The following is a 22,654-nucleotide window of genomic DNA, read 5'->3' as shown; positions in this document are numbered from 1 at the left end:
AAATAGAGAAAGGTTCCCTATCAGAAACATCAGAAGAGCTCCTCGTCCTCTCAGCCAGATAAAGGACTATGTCAGTGTTTAGGGTGGAAGGGAGTGCCAGTGTTGCATCACAGGAAACAGAAGGTAAAGCAACAAACCTGCCTGCCATGCACAGACAGCGTGTTGTTAACAGTCCTCAAGAGTAGGACTTCTCTAGCATGTAACAGGACTGAAGTGACATTTTACATGCAGTTTATTGTGCTGCAGAAGAGAAGCTAATTAGCAAACTGACCTCAGCAGTGCAGTTTTCCTGTTGAATGTCTCAGATGTTTGTAAATGTTAAAGATGGAGACTTGAGTATAAAACCTAATGTGATTGTTGTCCAGTCTGTGGCTTTTGTGCAATGTGGCAGGCAGCAGTATCTGGCTAGGCATCTATCTGCACAGGTGGATCGTCCATCGAATTAATGCAAAGTTCTCCCTAATAGTTTCTAATGTCTTTCCTCAGATGAGAGCACAGGACATGTGGTTTGCAGAGCACATATATATGTAAGCTACAGCAAACAAAAACATGCAATTTCAATTGGCACTTCAAGTTTCTGTAACTTGGACCACAGGGCCGTCAACAATGCATAGAACCCACAACTCTGTCAGATTTGCAGGATCATCCCAAGTCTGTGCATTAGATTCTTTAAACAAACAGAAGTTTAGTGAGACAACCACACGACTCCTTTCCCCCCCACACATGCAGACTGATCACAGCTACCTGACAGAGGGCTCTGGGTCAGGGGAACGTGTCTCCGAAGAGCACGTTTGAACTGCGCCACACCCAGAATGACGTTTCGCAGCTTCATCCACAGAAAGTATCCTCCTCTGGTGCTGGAGGGCCAGGTGCTCTCCAACACCGCCTGGACACAAGGAAGGGCAGAACAGAAGAGAGAGGAGACCAGGATCAGTTGACTGAAGGAAAACTGCTAAAAAGTCTGATCACATTTTCTTTCAGCAGATTATTATGGATATAAGTGTTTTCCCTCTTTCAGATATTAATCAACTAAACTGTGTTAACCAAAGGTCCAATTCTCTTATTTCCACTGAACATTTTAAGGTGAGTGAACTAAAACATCTTCAGATGCATCATATGCACTGACAGTAGGTCCACGGTCACAGAAGATTAAAGGCACTGGCGGTCAAGTCACGTTTCAGTCTGTCTGCTAAAATAAAACACACTTTAAAAGCCTCCTGAGAAAATCAAAAACATATGGGTTCGCTACAAAACAGAACTGGTTCATTACACCGGCTGCTCCTGTGGGGGGGCTCCGAGATTTTGGACCAGATGAAATGAGTCTGCCCTCCTGAGGTGATGTCAACTAAAACACAGTACTGTACGCATTGGGTAAGACTCATTCAGCATAATGCCTATCAATAATCAATTCTGAACTCCACTGACACATTACCATGTGTTTATAGGGACCTGCAAGTCTGATGGGCCAAGATCACAGCTCTGACAATGAAAAGGTCTGTGAGGAGTGAAGTTGTGATGATTTAGGTGAGAGGGGAAAGACTACATGGCCAACCTGCACCTATAGTTTATCTTATTATTATTTTTCAGTTACAGTGAAAGACAAATCTCCATTAAATGTATTACTGGTCAATTCCTAAGACTGTTGGATCCCTAATATTATTATTTAAGAACTAATTTTTCAAATCTTTATATATCATCATCCTCCTCCTCCTCCTCCGCTGCTTGGATTCAGTCGAGCTACTCCGAGGTGCCTTTCTAGGGTGCTGTTCTCCAATATATTTGCAATACAAATGACAACCACAACAGCAAATGCTAGTGACTCTGGTATGGTGATCCATTTCTAGGGATCATCAAGGAAAATTTAGCTCCCCTTCTCTAGAAACGATTTATGTTCTATACAACTTCCCAAGGAGGTTAGTCAGGAATGAACAGATAAGCATGAAAATACAAATCTCTTTCCTCTTCCTTCCCATCCTCAGACTTAAAATAAAGAACAACAAAAGGAGAAATAAAAACCTGCAACACAGCATCACATGAGGTAAATGTGTGCCAGTGGAGGAATCAGCCGCCTTGTGTCTCCAAGCCTCCTGTGTCTGAGATGAAATAAGATCCCCTGAGGCGTCAAAGCACACCAGAGTAACCTTTACTGTGGCCTTGTATCCTGAAAGCCTACTCCCTCATCAGCCAATTTACTTTTATGCTCCCTGGGTTGCCAGATCAGGGACAGGTTGCGACGATAACAGAGCGGCATTTCATCCTGACACCTGGGTTTGATCACACACACGACGCTGCACAACCCAGGGGGAAAACTGAAAATGCCACCAATGTTTCTTATGAAAGCCGAACGTCTGGAGAGGCATCACCGTGATAACGTACCAACCAGAGAGGGATTAATTTCAGTCATTAGCAGTCGGGCACAGGGGGTAAAGATCTGGATTCTATTATTTATGCAGCTATTGTGAAACACAAACAGTCACAACCTGACTGTAATCAGTTTGCTATTCTTAACGTTTCCCAAGCTGGACTCATTGTGTGGCTTAACCTTGTGATCTATGTATGTAGTTAATAATTCAGCCATACTTATTTACTTATTTGGGATGTTTCGACAGTAACTCGTGATGCCATCACGTATCGATTTAAACTTTCTCTCATACTAAACATTTAAGTTTGTGATATTTTCTCATTTCATATCCTGTAAATGGAACATGAGCATAGATTTATGGCCTGTTGAATGTGACTGGTACTTTGCTAAAATACATGATGTCCCATCTCTGATGTTGTAAATTGTGCACATAGTTAAATGCCTGGTCCATTACCGGCATTATTGACTTACATCCGACCTCCGTGCCAACCGGACCTTCCTAATTAAGGCTTCATTAGGTGGACCAGAAGTATCTACCTTGTTGTAGTAGCCGTAAGTGATGGCATTGGGCTGGACTCCAGCCTTCTTCATCTCAAAGAGGACCCTGACTGCCAGGACAGGCTGCCCATACTGCCCACAGAGCTGCATCAGCACCCGGTAGCAGACCTGTTCAAACATATTTAACATACAGAATTATCGCTCGGTTAAGCTAAAGCACATTCAGCCATCGTCAACACTGTCAAAAACAGGAAGACTAACAAAAACCTGGCCGATATACCTCGTCAGGCGCCTGCAGTTTCTTTGCCTGCATCTTCCTGAGGACATCGTAGGCAGTGCGAAGTGCCCGCACCTTGGAGTGACACACCTTCACGTATGCTGGCAGACAAATGAACCACAGACCGTAGCAATGACGCAGCAGGCACTTGGACCACAGCTGAGGGATGGATGAGTACTTCTTAGCTATCTTCTGGGCCAGTTTAATCTCCTGTGGGTGAAACAAGTTTTTTTTTTTTTTTATGCACCAAGCAGCCACCACATTAGAGTTGTTCTAGTCTAGAATAAAACCTAGATCTTTTTCAACAGGCATATTTCCTTGCCATATTTAACACATGGAATTATCTATGGGTATATCTGTTTATGCATTTGATAGTGTCATTTGTTTTATCAACTAAAAAACTGTACATTCAAAGTTGTACAACCTGGAGGTTGTAATTTCTTGCATCAGAAAAATGACTGTACTTTTGCTCAGTCCCTACAGAAACACCAGCAAATGAATGTGTGACAGCAGTGAGTTACTGTTGCTCCTGTTATTACTCCGACCTGCTTGGTGCGTCTAAACATGGGAGCAGGGCTGGTGGGACAGCTGTGCCTGGCGGCAAGACGGGAGCAGGGAGTCCACGGGCCCTCCACAGGATCAAACAGGTCCAGACTTAACACTGGGAAACCATCGTACCTGACGAAAGACAGTGACAGCAGACGCACAGTTTAACTTCATTCCTCCCTACACAACTAAAACACAGCTCTGGGTAAAGCATTTTTCACATCCACATACATGATCATTTAAATCAACAAGCAGAGTGTCTGGCAAAGACAACAACTACATTTGAGCAACATCCTACTGTGCAAACGATTCCTTCATAGGCTGTAAGGGCCATAAATATGGTTTACTTTTGAATAAGTGATAACAAAAGCTGATCAGCATCATGCATTATTAGGGAAACAAAAAAACTCTCTTGGCATAAATTATTTAGAGTGAAACATCACTGCAGAATAGAAATCAGACACGTTCAGGTCCACACAGTGCAGCAGTGGGTTTCAGTCTCTGGTGAGGCAGCGTTTTCTTCATAAAACTTTTCATCATCATTCAAAAGTTTCATTTTCATTTTCCTGTTATTTGTCAGTCCTGGGTTTACATGGTCTCAGTGACTGTTCCACATTATAACTCAAAACCCAAACACTAGCCTGTTGAATCGTTTCTACACATTTTATCATTAAGGCTTGATTCGAGTGACTCATTCCAGAAATGACCAGGAGTCAGGATGTTACCAAACATTAAAGAAAACATCATGTGCATCTAAAATGTGCATCTATTCTTTCATTTGAGAGAAAAGCCCTTTTTCTTTTACTTGTAGCAGAGTGGATATTCCTCCCCCTCAGGCAGAGGAGGCAGCTCTGGAGGTGTGATGAAGACTGTGTGTTCACTACGCTGAGATTCGTCGGTCTCTATGAGTCTGGTTTCCTCTGGCCTGTCACTGTCCACCTACAGGCAAACACACACACAGGATCAGAGGTGTTTGGTCGTTCATGTCACCATCCTCCATCTGTCACAGCTGATGAAAACAAATTATTGCATCGTAATAAATATTTCAGTGTGTCCATAGGAAGGTTTTGGTCTGACACAGGCAGATTCACCTGGTTTTACTGAAGCATAATCCTGAACTAGCTCTGCAGTCGTCACACTTACAGTAAGATTTCTACAGAATCAGTGTCAGAGAGTGGAGGAAGGAATGATAGCAGGTGACCTAGATTTTCCAAATGAACACACTTTTCCCTTCCCACACTTCATCCACCTCTCCAGCCTCCTCTGTCATCACGTACACACACACACAGTTATATATGTTATAGTTATATAATGTTTGCAAGTGATTATTTGACCTACCAAACTTATATACTACACACATCCCAAATCAGAAAACAGGCCGGTGAAAAATGTGACATAACTAATAAACAGCTATTGATGGATTATTTTTAAAACTAAATCAAATTGAGTTTGCAAAAATAATTTGCAACTAACCCATGAGTTATAATAAAAGGCTATCACTTTATGATTTAGCATCACACTTCTATAAAGCTGGAGGAATTAGTAAGAGATGAAACGACAATAACTGTGATGATCGACACAGCACAGCATTTATAGAATCAAGAGATGCTGTAGATCAATAGATCAGTCGTCACTTTATTTTGACTCCATAAAACTAAATCTGGCCCTCAGGTGAGTTGGATCAGTGTGTCAGCAGCAACATTAATTTGTGTCCAGGTCTACACTAAAGCCATACAACTGTATGGAGCTTCATTACCATGTGCTCAACGATTTCACCTCCATCATACATTTAGTCGACTGCAGGAAATCACAATTTAACTCCAACTGATTTATGGATATTGTTACGACCATCAATCAAACAAAGCCGGTGGCCACTGACAACATATATCATTATACAGCCAAGTGTTTTATGTATAAATAAACATTATACAGGGGGGGGGGGGGGTCTATTGTAAAGGCTCTTGTGTGAATTAACTTCCCTGCAGTCAATACCTGGAAGTCAGAGTCATTGCACATATTTTCCTACGGGTCATGTTGGTGGAGCTGCCAGATAAGACTCCCACCTTTCTGAGTAAAACTTAAGATCTGAGCTTTATGGGGGATATAAGCATAATAAATCGACAAGTGCTTAATGGCAGGTTTCAACACTACAAGCAATGATTTTATTCATAGTGGACGGAAAAGAAATGAAACACTCGCTGAAAGTTCATAATTTAATCCTGTTAGTCTTGGAGTAATTAAAGTCTGATAACAACCTCAGTGAAAGCAGTAAAGTGCCTGTTGTCCACAGCAGTCTGGGACAACTTCCATTGTTACTGCAGCAATGCTGTGTGTGTGTGTGTGTGTGTGTGTGTGTGTGTGTGTGTGTGTGTGTGTGTGTGTGTGTGTGTGTGTGTGAGTGTGAGAGAGACAGAGTCAGTCTGCTGATTGTTTTTAGAGATGTGCTCTTTTAACTGCATGATCATTTCAGAAGATTTACCTTGTGGTGCCGTTTAGTTGTATTGCAATAAACTCAGATGTTTGTATTATTTTGTCCACCCCATTTATTTCAAATTAAGATGGTCCAACAGAAACACCTCTGTATAGACTAGCACACTTCAACAAAAGCAAAAACTAAAAGTATTAGATTGCAATAATTTTAGCTAAGTGTAACTGCCAGTTACTGAAGAAACTACTGATTGGTCCTTTAAATTCTGGTCTCGAGTTAAATTACACATTTTTTACATTTTATTTTTCTCTTTAATGTTTCTCCTGTTATTTATTTCAATCGATGTAATAATCTCTCTCTGTATATAATTTAATTAGGTTTGTTGCAGCAATAAACTACTGTCCCTCACAGATCAATACATTTTATCAGTTCTGTGTGTGTGTGTGTGTGTGTGTGTGTTGTGCAGCGTAAGTGTGGGCTAAGTGGTGCTGTGTGCTTTCTCTCCTTGAGAGTACATAATGTAATCCAGCCACAGTGCACAGCGATGGTCAGGGGATTTATTCGCCCATTGAGCTGACATACGAAGATGAGGAGGGGACCTGGGTCCCACTGCAGGTCTGGGAACACAGGGCTCAGGATCCACTTCCACTAGGTGTCAACGAACATGCACACAAACACACACAGACACACTCCCAAGAAATCCAAGGACAGCCAAGTTTATGCCAGCGTCTCTTACAAACGTCACCTGCATAAACCAATGGCCCACAAACGTGGCCAGAAAACCAAGTGGCTGTGTGGACTTTAATCCTGCCAACACACAAAATCCAAGCTTCAACACACACATCCGATAGCAGGACATTAGCGTATAAGCACAGTGGGTCAAACCCTCAAAATGCTCCCAAGTGGAGCACAGAAGATACTCTGAGCCTCTTGGAGACTCACAACACCATCACCCCGAAGGGCACGATCCCAGGGGACGAACAGAAACTAACTTCAAGCTCACCAGAAAAATAAAGGGTTGGAAATTTTGCACAAAACTGGGAACATGAATTTTTTAATGAAACTGGACGTTCACCATCTCAGGACAAATTATATGATATGATGAAGACATTTTCCAAGATTCATTAAAAAATGATTCTGAGAAGGTGAAAACAAACATTGTTTCCTGTATTGATCTTAAGTCATTTGTTTGTTTGGGACCACATACTCTACTCCCCAACATGGAAACCAGATCTATCCAGAACAGGTGAGAATCACCACATAACAACTGACTTACCTTGCCTCCTTTGTCTGTACTCCGCTCTGAATTGTAGAGCTGCTCACAGATGGAGGCAGAAGGGGAAAGAGAAAGGAAAACTCAAGAAGACGAAAGCAGTGGAGGAGGAAGAGGTTTAGCTGAAGACAGGTGAAGGAACACAGCAGAGAGTGCAATCCACTGATGCTATTGAAAGCTAAACAAAGAGAGACTAGTCCAAAAGGCTCAGACGAGCCAGAATTGATAAGATTCATGTGAGACATTCAATTCCATTAAAACAAACATTGTTTCTGAATAACAAGCTCACTTTGTCCACACAGTCATCAAAGAAGGCCAGGCTGGCGTCTTTGTCGCTGACAAAAGAGCACTCCTCGATAAATCGGATGAACATCTGAGTCTTGGTCATCAGCGAGTAGAATTTCTGATGTGAGCGGTCTCGGCTCTTCAAGAACCCTGAGGACAAAGATCCTTTATGTTAGCCTTTCAAAATGTTGGTAACAAACATCATTTTCTTGACTAATGTGGGCAACGACTTGAAGATCATTTAAACTTAATCAGCAGGTTCATTTTTATAGCTCCAGTAACTTCATCTACTGAAAAATGGTGATTTTATGGTTAAAGAATCCATTATCCCATAAAAAGCTCCACATATGTAAGTTCCATTTATCATGGTTTGGGTAATGCAACCCAACACAGTGTTATTAGTATAATGGTCAATTTGGGCTGCACAAGAACATGGTGAATAGCTTTCTTAATAGATGCTGAAAGCAGCTCAACTGACTAATAGGCCACTTGCTGTTGTGAAGCTGAAAGCAGGATGGATGGTTCACAGCACAGGTGGAAGCCAAACACCGGCCCTGCAGAGAAACCCTTCCTCCAGCTGACGAATACTGGCTGTCTGAACAAAGCTCCTCTCGGTGGCTTCTCCAGTCCTTATGTAACTGCAGCCATTCCCGTTTATTGTATGATATAACTCATAGTGAACACAGCCTCGGCTACAGCTGGTCTCCAGTGGAGCCGTTATGATTTCACCCCAACTTATTTCAGCTGAACCAGCTTTCGGGGGCCACACTCAGGCCCCAGGAGCCTTTGCTCTAGCAGCTGCGGTGCCGTCTCACCTTCAGGCTTCCTATGCAAACACTTTCTGACTGCATTTACTCAGAGGTGGGAATGGACACTTACAGCCACTCATGAATTAAACAACGCCATCTGAGGCAGTCCAGCCGTAGACAGGAAGGCTCCACAGATGATGCAGTATTAGTTTATAGATTCATAGATTCATTAGCACTAGTCATGCACTGTAACTCTAACTGTGTGACTTGGCTTCACAGCACTGGCTGAAAACTGAAGAATGATAAAAAGTGAAGCAAACCAGACTTTTTTTTCAGATTCTGATATTAGTTTTCTGTTTAAATCGCCTGGTGTCGCTCAAACTTCAGGGTTTGACTTTTGAACATCTTACGGTCCTCGAGCATGAAGGTTTGAATGGTGTCATCTGAACTCAAGGTTGACCTGGTCAGAGTGAATTCAGTGCAGATTACCTTGTAAGTCAAAAAGCGAACTAGCATCTGTGGCTTTCTCAGAAGGCGCCTGGGTGATGGGTCGCAGGAATGAGCGGTATCCCTTCAAAATGGCGGCCATGAAGCGGAGGAATGCTTCCTGGATCTCCACCTCCAGCATGTGGAGGCTCTTCCCACAGCTCAGCTCTGACGAATCGCTCATGCTCAGCTCCAGCAGCCCATCGGGTCTGTACTGACCTGAAGAGAGAGGGACAAACCGGTTCAGCTGTCACTACATACTAGAAATCTCCAGGTTCATGTCAACACAAAGGCTGAATCATCACTCCAGGTTAGTAAACTGAGGTTAATGCTGGGAATTTTGCATCATTTACATTTAGACATTTTGCTGAAAGTGTTTAGGACAAATGAGAATTAGGGCTATATGTAATTAAAAACAAAAAAAAACTTGTGTCCATGTCTGAGTTTAAAAGGGTCTATGAGGCTCAAACATGGACGCCAAAACAAGTAGACATCAATATTCAGCACGTCTGGGGAGAGTTTCAACCTCACTGAATCAGAAAATTCATTTATTCAATTTCTACAGCTCAATAAACAGCAGGTGTTATTTCTCAGTGAATACGCTCCCAGAATAGCAGAGAACGCTGAACAGCACAATGAGCATCGCAGCAGGGCAGACGTGTAATTGGGAATACGGTTATGCTATAATGGGACTGTTGCCGTTTTTCCAATTTATTAAACGGATAACGGTGCAGACTGAACAGAAAATTATTTCAAAATTAAAGGTAGGAAGAAACACTAAGGGAGGATCTTAATAAGCCAGATATTTTAGATTACACTGAAGATATAAAGAGCAGCTCTCTTCACGTTGACTATTCACTCTTTATTTAAAATGAACACAAAATCAAAAGAACTAACGAGAAAAATGTGCAGAAAGTGAATCTGACCTTTCACCCACAGGCCTGATTATGACATTAACACAACAAAATCAAGAAACAGACATTTCTGCAATAATTTGTTCCACCAGCTCATATATCAGCTCAGTACTCACTGTCAACCAGCTGCTGGTACAGATTGCTCAGCACATTCATCAGGTTTTTACAAGCTTTCTTTGGCAGGATCTTCCACGTGAGGGCTCGCTTATCTTCCGTGCTGAAAAATCAGAAGGATACACTAAGACGCCAAAACCAACATGTTCAAGAGTCAGCCTGTGGAAGTACAGACAACCCTGGAGCTGACTGACACTGAGGCCAAACATGATGTGGACCATTACTGACTTTACTTGACACACCAGAAAATGGCATTCTCTTCATCTTAAACCAAGACTGACACTAAAAATAACAATTGCAGCCCAGGCTGCAAGAAAAAGGCCTCTGAACTTACGACTCAGGACCTGAAATATGATCTGGAATAAAACATGCAGCAAAGTTCATAGTGAAAAGTGGTTTTACTGTCCTAAAATGGACATTATGCACATGTCATTGCTCACATCGTCAGCTTGCCTAAATGACTTAAATGAGTCTGTGCATCGTGCTCACTGGAAGATGGTGTTTGTATCCAGGTCCACGCAGCTCACGTCTGGTGGGGGGTCGTAAAGATCAAAGTACCGGGAGTCCACTCCTACGATGAACGGACAGGGGGCGCTCAACACATCAGCCAACGCCAGGGGGCACAGAGGAATATACGGGCAGGGCCAGTGGAATGGGAAAATCATCTGAGGGGAAAAATGAGGAGATGACTCCTGTAGTCCTTATCAGAAAGTGACAACACTTTGGACAGTCGGATATTGTAACTTACAGACACCAGAGCTTCAGTGACGCTGGTCAGTACGGCCGGTCGTAACGAATGGACCAGGATTTTATGCTCAGTGACAGCAAACACCAGCAGGGTGACGGCGTTCTCTGGTCCAAGGTTCTGGAGCAGCGTGGAAAATCGACCACCGCTACAAAAAACACCAAAAGGGAATCAAGTTTAACGAAGTCCAAAGACCTACAAAGTATTTGACACCTACTGATGGTTTCTTAATAAGACTTATCAGAAACTGTCCAAGGTTTAAATAAATGCAGAAGCCTCCTATCCTACCCCAAGAGAGACCCAGGTAAAGCTACTCTTACTGTACCTGAGCGGTAAAGGAGAGGACACTGGCTGGCTCAACATCAGGCTGTCATGAGGGGAAAGCTGTAGAAAGGCTGCAAAGTGAGATTAAACCAACCCAACAAAAACACCCACACTGAAACAATATTCAGCTATAATGGAGGTACCTAAGGTACTGCATCCCTAGGACAGTCTGAAAAACTTTAGAAAACAATCACATTGTCTGCAAAATTATGATGAACAGTTCAGACATGTACCATAATACAATAAACATCACAGGAAGGTCTTGCAGCCAAAACGTACCTGCACCAAAATGCGAGGCCTCTGAGAGGAAGGGAAGGGGACTTTGTGCATAAAATGAGAGATATGCCTGAAAAAGAGAAGAATCAGGGGGCGTGAGGCTAAAACCAAACAGCAGCAGGCTGCAGAGTAATTCCACAGCTCAGTCCTCTCACACAGGTACGAGCAATAAAACATGAAAACACAAACCTTCAGTTACAAACCACCTGATCTGACTGATCCAACCTTAAATATGCGACTCTATTATGCAAATACTCTCTATTATGCAATGTGTATTATTTTGATTCATTTTACTTGTTTGGCAAATCTAGAAACTGAAAAACAAAACTGCTCCCAGTGTAGACGAGGCTTTATTTCAAATTTGATATCTCCAGTACACATCAGGCACACATCCATTTCCTAGAGCCCAGGGTGATATAGTCACTGAGCATTACAGATTTATGCCATGTCCTTTCATTTGGAATAAAACTCCTGTAGAAGACTGATGCACCTTTGTCAACAAAAAACAAATGTATTTGTTTTAAAAAAAAAACCACAGCCAGATGTATTCAGATGCAGCAGGACACAATTTGTTCTGCCTTGAATAGCAAAATAAAACCCAGCAGAACATAAAACAGGGATGTAAATAGACAGAACAGATGAGGACGACTCACTTCTCGATGGGCAGGGCGTGAGGGCCAGAGATGGAGTAGCGATAGAGGAATGTGAGGAACTTGCGGAAAGCGTCGAAGAAGGGCCAGTGGGAGAGCAGACAGATGCACTTGTTGGTATAAACAGAGCAGGTGCCGGTGGCAGCGGCCGTAGCGTCGGGGCAGGAGGGTTTGTGCTGATCGCGGCTCAAGAGACTCAGCTGGGAGCGCTGCTGATCGGTGAGACGCTCCTGAGGGTAGGGCTCATAGAACTGAATGGCAGCACCGTACACCTGGAACAGGACACATGTTAGACGCAGCTCGCCGTCTGCAGTTTTACTGTCTCTGTCTAAGCTCAGAGATGTCTCAGTATCCACATACAGTGACGGCACAATCTAGACCTGCCGAAGCAACGCCACGTCTCACTGTTACAGTCGTACGTTTATGTGTGACACCGCCACAGTCGGATACTTCTCCATCTTGGATTTTCTTTGAAAGGTCACTATTGATCTTTTATGCTACATCTCTGTATTCGTTATCCTTTGGGCCGTTACTAACAATTATCTTCCTGATCAATGAATCTGCTAAACTGTTTATGTATCAACTAATTGTTTAAAAATATAAAATTCACATTTTCTCAAAGGCGAAGCTGATATCTTAAAATTATTATGTGATTATTTATATTAAAATCATGAGGAAAATAATTTCTCAAAATAATTTCTCACACACACACACACACACACACACACACACACACACACACACACACACACACACACACACACACACACACACACACACACACACACACACAGAGAGAGTAATTTGACTCCTAGTCATTGTTTGACAATCACTTCCAACAGATGACCTGACAAATAACAATAAAAAAGACCAGACAGTTTAAGAACCTCTGCACAGTCTTATATGTATCATCCTTTAAATGAATGGAAACATCAATAAGCACAGAAATAAAGTGAGCATAATGCTCCTAGTTAACCTTTATTGGACATCAATACCTTGAGTGCCAACCGTGGCCAAACAAACAGGACTTAGCTGAGCCATTATCAGCATTAGGCCAAATAAATCCCCTCTGATTCCTGGAAATATGAAACTTCGCCGATTCATGCCCAGGTCAAGTCTAAGCGGCGTATCCGGTGGCTGGACGAGCCACCTGCACTTTTTTAAAACATTTTCCCCCCAAAAAAAAGGCACCAACAAAACCCACACCATTATTTGCTGATGGCTGGACTAGGAACAGCTGCGTATATGTGTATGTCTATTTGCAGCGTCGTATTTCAGCGCTATAATTACTGTATGTATTATTGACGATGCAGCTTTGCCAAGAACTTGGCAGGTTAAGACTCGTCAAACAAAACACAGACTCAGTTTCTAGAATATGATGCAAAGATTGAACTGCTAAACAGTAAATACAGCTGTTAGAATTTGCTCCACTATGATCATCTGCTGCTTACACATATCAGGTCACCAGGATGATGCACCAGGAGTTTTATACTTCCTGCACCACTAAGTTTAGGGTTACAGCCAGATGTGGGTGGGTTAAATAGAACTGTGGGTTTCAACACCCTTTAACTTGAGAAACATTAGGGTTCCCATCAGGGCAGAGTACGTGCAGTATAATTATGTGGTGTGACGAGATGACGGCTCAGTTAAACATGGAGCCCGATGACTCTCCCTCTGACCTTGGTCAGTAAAACACAGGTCATCAAATATCACCCTGCAATGTGCTCCAGCAGGCCTTCCCAACTCACACACACACACCTGAATACACACTGACCTGACTCAGCATCAGCAGACCGTGGAAATGTTGGCACCAGCTATTGCTCCTGACCCCTAGGTGACCTTGTTCAGCTGAGCAGCTGCTATATAAACATCAGGAGGCTCTGGATGTTCTTTGTTTTCAATCACGATCGTGTTTCAGCACAAAATACACTCATATGTGTCAACAAGAATTTCTTCCCAACTGGATCACTTTCTAAAACCACAGGCCAGCACAGTGGGAAGGGGCTTGTGTTTAGATTTGGAAATCAAGTGTGTGTGTGTGTGTGTGTGTGTGTGTGTGTGTGTGTGTGTGTGTGTGTGTCTAAAATGTTTCTGAGCTGCATGTGAGCAAATGTACAAGTAGACACCAATGAGTGTTCAGACACATTCCCATGTGTTTTCTATCTTTTATAGCTGCCTTGTGGAATAATGTACATTTAGAAGCAAACCACAACATAAACTGTATGTTCTGCTCGAAGGTCTTCTGTGGGAGTCTAAATGTCAGATGTGCAGGTCTGCATCTACAGCTCTACAACTAATTCAGGGAGCCTGGACAACGCCCTGAAGCGTTTACAGATACTGATTCACACTGAGTTATTCTATAAACTATTCTCATTATTGACAAATCTATAAATATATAAAAACCATAAAAATGTCCATCACAATTTCCTAGAGCACAAGGTGATGCTGATAAATATCTTATTTTATCAGACCAACAAACCAAAACCCTAAAAAAATGCACAACTGCACAGAAAACACACACTTTTTATGAAATGTACACGAGTAAACATAGAGATACTAAAATCTCAGAGATGCTAGTGGGTGTATTTCTGTGAAGGGATGAAATGAAGAGACAAAGAAAACCTGTATTCTTGTGATCAGGTGAAAACCTCATAACTTAACATCAACTTTTGTAGACCAAAGAAAGAGAAGCCTGGTTCTTAATGTAGTGCCGATGGAAAAACAGAAATACTAGATGTGGAGACAAGTGTTTCGCCTGACAATGGCAACATGCGTGCCTGACCCAGTTTCCTAACTGGTATGCAGAGCAGCACTGTGGTTTCTGATTCCCCACTATGGTCATGTCAGCTGTGTAGATGGCAGTTACAGTCTGTTGATGAGGTTTAACAGTCACACAGTCTCATATCCAGTCGTACTGCTGAGATGTCGGTTATTCACTCAGATGAGGGAATAAGAAAGTAGAATGAATCTATCCATTCATCAACTTACCTTCTCTCCAGAGGCTCCAGTGAGGACAAAGGTGGAGAAAACAGGGAGGGAGTATTTGGTGTTAGCTGGCCAGCACTCGATTGTAGCCCCCATGGGAAGGCAGAAGAGAGGGACAGACTCCGGCAGGGGGAAGGACTCATAGTCCTCCTCTGGATATCTGCTGAACAGACCTGACAAGAGAAAGAGACACAGAGAACTCGGTTTAGAAAGCTGCTAAGTGCAACCAGTTGTCCTGTGATTACCAATTGAGAGCTAATGAAGATGCAATGGGATGTCTTTCCAATAAGCTTAAAACTTAACAAAACAAGTTCCATTTATTAGAATCGCATCACTAGAAACACCTGGCAGTGCTTGGTAATCACACCTACGGGTAATTAGTCACCGTCAGTGGACACACTAATTTCATGTTGTGCACTTTCTTAACTCTGTGCTACATCTGAAGGATGATACTACACAATCAATACTAAAACAATCTCTTACAGTGCTGTTATCAATACATGTCACTAAAATAATCGGACACACCTGTTCATCGTGTAAACAGCTGCAGGTGCACAACTACGTGAGATGAAACTTGGCCACTAAACACTAGAAAAATGTTCCAAACATTTCAAAAACACTAAAGTTCAGTAAATTAGTTCACTGCGGTCAAGTCATTTCATGAAATGCAGTCTAATGTAAATGTTTTATGGTAATATATAAATATACTGATTCATGCAAACTTAATCAATACAGTGTCAGAGGAGGAGGTCCCTGCCAGTCCCTTAAGAGCAGACTACTTCTGTATATTATGCACACTGGGAAATGCTGCGTTCTATAGCTAAATGTAAACACTGATCTGGGTCTACCGACATGAGAGACTTAGCTCAGATCCCTTATGTCTAAACCAAACTGCCGTGCTCGTCTGTAAATAAAGTCAGATGTTGCAAGATTGTTGTTTGGTTGATCGCAAAACGTGACGTGAGCTGGACTGTTTCTGGCCTAAACCTCATTTCTTTGACGTGACTCATCCAAAGCATTAGGGAGAAATAGATAGGATCACTCCATTCACAGTCTGCTGCATATTGAAGACATGTACGACAAAGCATCTGCCAGCCAACCTGAGGCAAAGCCAAACACGGCCACTTTGAGCCAACACAGTTATAAGTACATAACAATCTTCTCTCGGTGTTTCTGAGGCTGAAAGGTGGATGGATCTGTGCAGATGGAAAGGGTTTCATATTACCACTAAACATATGACAACCATTTAAACCCTCTGAAGAGGAAGAGCATCGCAGTGCAGAGCTTAACTCATTAGTCCAATTCTGAAGCATCAGCACGTTTCAACAAGCCTGGACATGCAAGCACAGTTTTAGCAGAACATCCTTTTGCAGCCAACCTACTCTGCAGTACACAAGCCTCTCTAGAGACATGGCTGCAACAGCTCAGGTTTAACACACACAAACACACACACACACACACACACACACACACACACACACACACACAGAAACAGCCAATTATGTTCCAATGCAATTAATATCAACCACTGAAAATTAACTCTAAATCATTTCATTATGACTGCTTCAATTTACTGCTCAAATGAGCACAAGTATTGTTTTTATGTAACCAACACTGACTCTGTTCTCCCACAGTATTAGGGGATGAGCTGAGCAAAGAGAGTATGCACAGACGGATCTGTGTGCACTGCTGGTTATGGGATTACGAAGGCTTACCTGCTTTGTAGGCTATTGTGTTAGTTTTGGCCACAGACTTCTTATAACACAGGTAGACAGAGGAGCCCCACTGAAACAAGAAACACAATATGAAACGTTAGTGTGCTTTCCCATAACAAAGGCCCACGCTGCTAAAATGCCATCAAACCTTCCAGTTACTCATTTTAAAGGTTAAAACTATGACCAACCTACATCAATTACAACCAGTCAGAATATTTTTTAAAGAGCCATGTACGTACTGTTATTTATTTATTTTGAGATGCAACAACCCAGCAGGACGTGAACCAGTAACTTAAGCATTTTAGTTGTGATGGCTGAGATTAGGGCAAAAGGCTTGAACATTATGTTGGTGAGTGTTCTCACAAAGACAGAAATACAAATGTCTGTGTGTGGCTGTGTGGCTGGAGAGAGAGGGAGGCAGAGAGACAAAGAGGACACAGTATGGCAGAGATGTGGACTGAGGGACACATATTTTCAGTATAAATAGTGGGTGATGAGGAAACCAAAGGCCTTAAGGCTCAACAACATGAACACATACAGCAATAAAAAGCTTCCTGAGGCGACGTGCAATGGTCTGACACAATTGTCCATAATTGGGTGCCAGTTTGAGCTACAGGCTGAAATCTCTTAACCAAGGGAAAAAACACAATTAAGTCACAAATAGAACAAACAGGTGAGCTGCAGTCCATTTCCCTCCCCTGTGCTGCACAGCTCTGTCTGCAGAATATTTAAACACAGAAGAGAGAAGCTCTACTGAGTCTGAGGCTAAAATCTCTCCCAACAAAGCTCCATAATTTAACAGAAGAGTGACAATTAAAGTGGCAATTAAATCTGTTATTCCCCCAACAACCAAACACACACACAATACACACACACCCCGCTGTAGGCTACACTGCAGGGGCGTCTGGTGGTCTAATAGTTAAGATGCATAGCACATAACTACAATATCCACAATGTGATTCCCACCCACTGGGCCTTTGCTGCATGTTATGTCAACCCCTCCACCCTCGGTCATACATCATAAGTATCAAATCAAAGTCCTGTACAAGCTTTGGAACAATGGCTTTATACACTGGGGTCTCTCTCACCATGCTGCTGTTCAGATTCTTCTCCACTTTGCAGAAGGTGTGAGGAGGTGTCTCTCCCTTGCTCGGGACGATGATGCAGATGTCAGTGACGGCCAGAGCGGCGTGCGGCTGGCTCTCGGGCCCCCGTCGGTATGTGATGTAGATGCGTTGGGAGGAATGGCAGCTGATATTGGCTGGACGACCAGAGGGTGTAGTCTGGATGAGGTGACAGCCAGGTTTCAGTCTTTCCTTCCACTCATAGAGCACGCTGCAGGGAGGAGGCAAGAGAGAGCCAAACAAAGCTCCACTTCATCATGTATCTTGGTTATTAGGATGATTACAGCAAAGAAGTAATCAACACAATACGCAGTCATGACCTCACTCGGGAGGAGCTCTGTGTTTTAGGGGAACACCGGGCATATTCATTACTTCCCTATTTTTCAGAGTCTGGCAGAATGAAACTGATTAAGCTAAACATCTGCTTTGCATCTCATGACCTGCAAAGCAACATTCAATCAAATTCATGAAGAACCAGTAAGAGAAAACTCAGAGTTTGTGTGTCCCCCATCATCAGACTGAAGAGAAACTCACACCTTGTTTAAAAACTGCTTGCACACTCTCTTACATTCACTATGGCAGGTAGCAGTAACATGACAGCTCACATAAACAATGAAATTAAAGAAGCCATATGAGACGTGCAGCCGCCTTCAAATCCAAAAGTCAACAATTTACTTTAAACTTTTATTGTTTCCTTTTCTCTATGTGTCACTTTCTTTCCACAAGTAAACAAACACAGTTGACACTTCATGATGCAGAACTAATTTACCACGTTCAGCCAATCCCAGCTGAGACTGGGGGAGATGCGGGGTCCACCCTGGACAGATCAGGAGTCCACCACAGGGCTGACACACAATCACATTCACACATTCGCTCAATTTAGAGTCACCAATTAGCTTCACCCCAAACTGAGAAAACCCACACAGAAAGACTCCCGGTTTGAACCTTCCTGCTGTGAGGCCACAGTGCTAACCACTGCTCCGCCATGCCGCCCAGTTTAGAGAATTAGCTTCCAAATTACAACAAGCAGAATTGTATTCAAGAGGTGTATGTTCTCTTGAGATTAAAATCTCTTTATTGAGAGCGAAATAGCAATTGCTCTCTTGTTCTTAAGGAGAACTGAATTTCTTTTTGACCTGCAATTTGGGATTTGCTGAACCAGACACTGCTCCTACAGTGAATGTATGTGCATTTGTGTACAGCACAGTCAGTTAAAATAGACTCACATATTAACCCAGTACAGTATTACAATTAGGCACAAGAGGACACTTTGGAAAAGCACTTAGAGGGAAAGTGCTCAGACACATGGAGCACAGTAGCAGTCATTTTAAGCATCCCTCTCTGCACTTCCATCATGCACTTATCCTCCATTACTGTTTCAAGTGGAACTCAACAGGCCTTTTTGCGGCACTACCTGAAGTTGAAAACAGTTTACATTCTGTGTGGTCAGCTGTGGGATTTTCTATTTTGTCTTTCTCCCATTTCTGTGCTCATGTAAGAGATGATTCTGGTCTGGTGTCGGCAGGGTCAAACACCGCACATGCACATCTCTCTCCACTGTGTTTTGTCGTTGCAGTCCAGGACAAGTAGTGCTGCTGACGTTCCTACCTTCAAGTTGGCCTTTGTGTTTCCTAAATCAGACTTAGAACACCTCTCCAGGAGACCACATTTGCCTGAGCCTGACGGGTGTTGCACATTATTTTAGCTGAGAGGACTCACTTCCACTATAAAAGAATCTAATAAAATATTAAAGAAGCTTATGAAATTAACTATTCAGGCAAAAAAAGCAAAGGTGCGATTTCACACAAATAATGTGACACATTTAATAAACGTGACTAGTGTTTAGGCTGTCAGATACGTGATGTGAGGCAGGATCTGTCAGTGTTTGGGGGCATTATTTTTGTCGTGGAATCCCCAGAGGAAACAATGCTCCTCTTATTGCTGAGTTACAGATAATACCAGTTATTCCCTTTGCAGTCTGAACTACAATTCACTCTCACACTGAGCAGTAAATATTAAAGGACATAAGTGATGTCTTCACCTGCACACGCATACACCTCCGCTTCCCATTAGTCCAGCCAGTGTCTGGAAAGCGAAGCCCCTCTGAGCTGTCAGCACACAAAAGCTGCTGATATAGTCTGAGGAGTCAGTGCCTGATAAGCACTGCACTCTGTTAAGCCAAGGATTAGCCTCCTTAGCATTGTCACCACCAGCTACAACCAGCCAGACGTGTGAGAAGACTGACCAACCAGCATTAAATCCATCCATCATCTGTACCCCCTTAGTCCTAACCAGGGTCACAGGGACCTGCTGGAGCCTATCCCAGCTCTCTTTGGGTGAAAGGCAGGGGTCCACCCTGGACAGGTCCCCAGTCCATCACAGGGCCACATAGAGACAAACAACCTCACACACTCACACTCACTCCTATGGGCAATTTAGAGTCACCAATCAACCTGACATACATGTTTTTGGACTGTGGGAGGAAACCAGAGTACCTGGAGAAAACCCACACAAGCACAGGGAGAACATGCAGACTCCACACAGAAAGGCCCCTGATGGGTTTCAAACCAGGAACCTTCCTGCTGTGAGGCAACAGGGCATTAAATCCACACACCTCAAAAGATATTGCTGGGAAGGACACCTTCACCAGTGTTTTATACCAGAGCTGCAAAGTCGCAACTGCAGGATCTGAGACCTTTTCAGGCAGGGCACTATCTAAAGCTGAGAGCACGTCAGCTTTTCAGAAAGGACACGATATTGACCACTTTTTAGACAGGAAGTGGACTCCACTCAGAATAGCGAAGAACAGCAGAACATGTTGGTAAGTAGAAAGCTGACAGAAACCACAATGTTTGCTGATGGCAGCAGCTGACAGTCACTAGGAATAGGAAAAAGAATGGCTGCAGCAGCGTGCCACAGTGCAGTACACACAGGTACAACTGTGTGTTGAAATAATGATAATAAACTAACACGCGTGTCATTAAAGTAAAGCTAAAACTATTATTCTATTAGTTGTTGAACGTGACTATTTTTTTTACGTGACTGCAAAGACGCAGGGACAGGAACATATTTAACAGTTTGACAACTCATCTTTTTCACGGTCGCAGATTTTGGTCATTCGCCCAAAAACACTTGACTGGTTGGGATGTTCTTAGCAAATGAGAGCTGTAACTGAGCAGGACCACTACTACAGTGATCAAGCCACAGATGTATACAGTAACTTTACAGCTTTAGGGATCTGCATTAGGCTCCAAAGAAAATTCTATTGTATTTCATAGAAGTTTTTAATATAATTCTAATATAAACAAAACTTTGTGTTAGCACCAAAACCATTTTACTAGTCTCGTCTCATACTAGAAAGAGAAATTAGAACAAACATGTCTTTAGTACCTACCCAAGGTCAGTGAGAGGCGGCTTGTCACAACCTCGCCTGTAGCACAGGAAGATCTGGGGCATCAAGAGGCCTCCATTGTTGAGATCAGCTGAATGGCCGGTCGGTGTCGTCTCTATGCACGTGAACCCTGGAGGCACCTCCTCACCGATCGTGCGGATCACCACGGCCACATCAGTGATGGGCGCCTTAGGCTTGGCCGTCTTGTGGCAGACATCATCAAAGTGGATCTCCTGGTCCAACGGCTTGGACGGGTCCGTCAGGCCGGCCACCACAAAGTAGTCGGCTACACGAGGGCCTTTGTCCTCCATCATCTCCCATCCCCACCAGCTGCCTGCTCACGGCAAGGAGGAGAGAGGAGAGAGAGAGGGGGACGATTAATTTTCATTGTGGTAGCAGGTACAAACTGTTCTTGCATCCATGCTGTGGCAATACATTTTTTTAAAAATGTGATAGTCATAAATCATACTGAGAGGAGGCAGTAACAGGGCAAATGGAAGAAAGAGGGTTATGAACTGAGGAGGAGAGGAGCTATGATTAGGTACAAGCCAGACATGAACAGTTATTAGCTGAGGGTCTTTGAGCAAATTAACTTTAGTTCACATGACCCACTCAAGGTTCAGTGTCCGGGCTCAAGGACACACTGCGGCTCTGAAGAGGACAGAGCTTTGTTGGTGATGAGAACTTTGCACCTACTCTAAATCTAAAAAGTGACACAGCACCGGGGAAGCATGGCTGGATAAGTGAGCATTTTAAAAAGCAGTGAGGTGTTTCTTGATGTACTGCCTCAATTACAGGCCAGATCCACAGAAACACCTTCTGATATCATGGAGCCTATTAAGCACATTGATAAAAGCCAAACAGTAGTTTCCTTAATCCAAAGGCATGTCCTGACTGCACATCACTACCTACACTCACTGAAGAAGTACGGACTAAAATGTAAACAACAGTCCATGAATGTCCACACAATAGTCTATTTTCCATTTCAGAAAGAGGAGAAAGACTCAACCAAACCACTTGACCAGCCTCTGACTGTACAGCTCAACACCGATCGCCTGCTGTGGCATTAAAAACCAGAACTCAGGACCACTCATGTCAAAGTCTGAGGCTAAACTACAAAATGGTAAACACAATTGAGAACTAAACCTGTGAGCACAACACTGGATTTTATAAAAAGAGCAGTTAGCTGAGGTCAACCTGCAGGCACCCACACAAGGATACGCAGGTGTATGTGACAATTCAAAGAAAGAAAAGGTGGTATGTCAAAAAGACCTGGAGCCATTCTCACCCAATTATTTGTCAGTCTAGACATTATTGCTTTGAGCCTTGTGGCTAAACAAGTATCTCTTGTTGATAAATCAGGTCTAAATCTGCACCGACGTCTTATTAAATGTTAAAGTGTAGAACATCCTGCAAGTTTTAAAGTGTCTGGGTGTGGTCTTCATCTGCGACGAGAATCATCACATCAAAGCTCCAGGACATGAGTGTGTCTCCTGTGGGTTAACATGAAAC

General features: G+C 43.0%; 1 protein-coding gene across 8 annotated transcripts in view; it reads right to left on the bottom strand.

Annotated features, from left to right (window-relative positions):
* LOC113137927 (C-myc promoter-binding protein-like) overlaps positions 1–22,654 on the bottom strand; it is a 52,894-nt gene that overhangs the window by 16,531 nt on the left and 13,709 nt on the right. For 6 of the 8 annotated variants that reach the window (XM_026319926.2, XM_026319927.2, XM_026319929.2 and 3 more), the window contains 18 exons: positions 21,146–21,476; positions 17,716–17,962; positions 16,628–16,697; positions 14,916–15,085; positions 11,931–12,199; positions 11,281–11,347; positions 11,003–11,061; positions 10,681–10,825; positions 10,422–10,597; positions 9,935–10,035; positions 8,908–9,123; positions 7,674–7,819; positions 7,388–7,426; positions 4,489–4,622; positions 3,683–3,815; positions 3,141–3,347; positions 2,900–3,028; positions 745–886 (listed from right to left, as the gene is read on the bottom strand). In XM_026319926.2, coding sequence (XP_026175711.1) covers positions 745–886; positions 2,900–3,028; positions 3,141–3,347; positions 3,683–3,815; positions 4,489–4,622; positions 7,388–7,426; positions 7,674–7,819; positions 8,908–9,123; positions 9,935–10,035; positions 10,422–10,597; positions 10,681–10,825; positions 11,003–11,061; positions 11,281–11,347; positions 11,931–12,199; positions 14,916–15,085; positions 16,628–16,697; positions 17,716–17,962; positions 21,146–21,476 — 2,781 coding nt within the window. The remainder of the gene's footprint in view (positions 1–744; positions 887–2,899; positions 3,029–3,140; positions 3,348–3,682; positions 3,816–4,488; positions 4,623–7,387; positions 7,427–7,673; positions 7,820–8,907; positions 9,124–9,934; positions 10,036–10,421; positions 10,598–10,680; positions 10,826–11,002; positions 11,062–11,280; positions 11,348–11,930; positions 12,200–14,915; positions 15,086–16,627; positions 16,698–17,715; positions 17,963–21,145; positions 21,477–22,654) is intronic. The other 2 variants (XM_026319930.2, XM_026319933.2) reach the window with 1 other exon arrangement.

The sequence above is a fragment of the Mastacembelus armatus genome, chromosome 3 (assembly GCF_900324485.2).
Source record: "Mastacembelus armatus chromosome 3, fMasArm1.2, whole genome shotgun sequence".
NCBI classification, from domain to species: Eukaryota; Metazoa; Chordata; class Actinopteri; order Synbranchiformes; family Mastacembelidae; genus Mastacembelus; species Mastacembelus armatus.
Note: the sequence above shows the minus strand (reverse complement) of the source record. Positions and strands in the feature narration are given on the sequence as shown.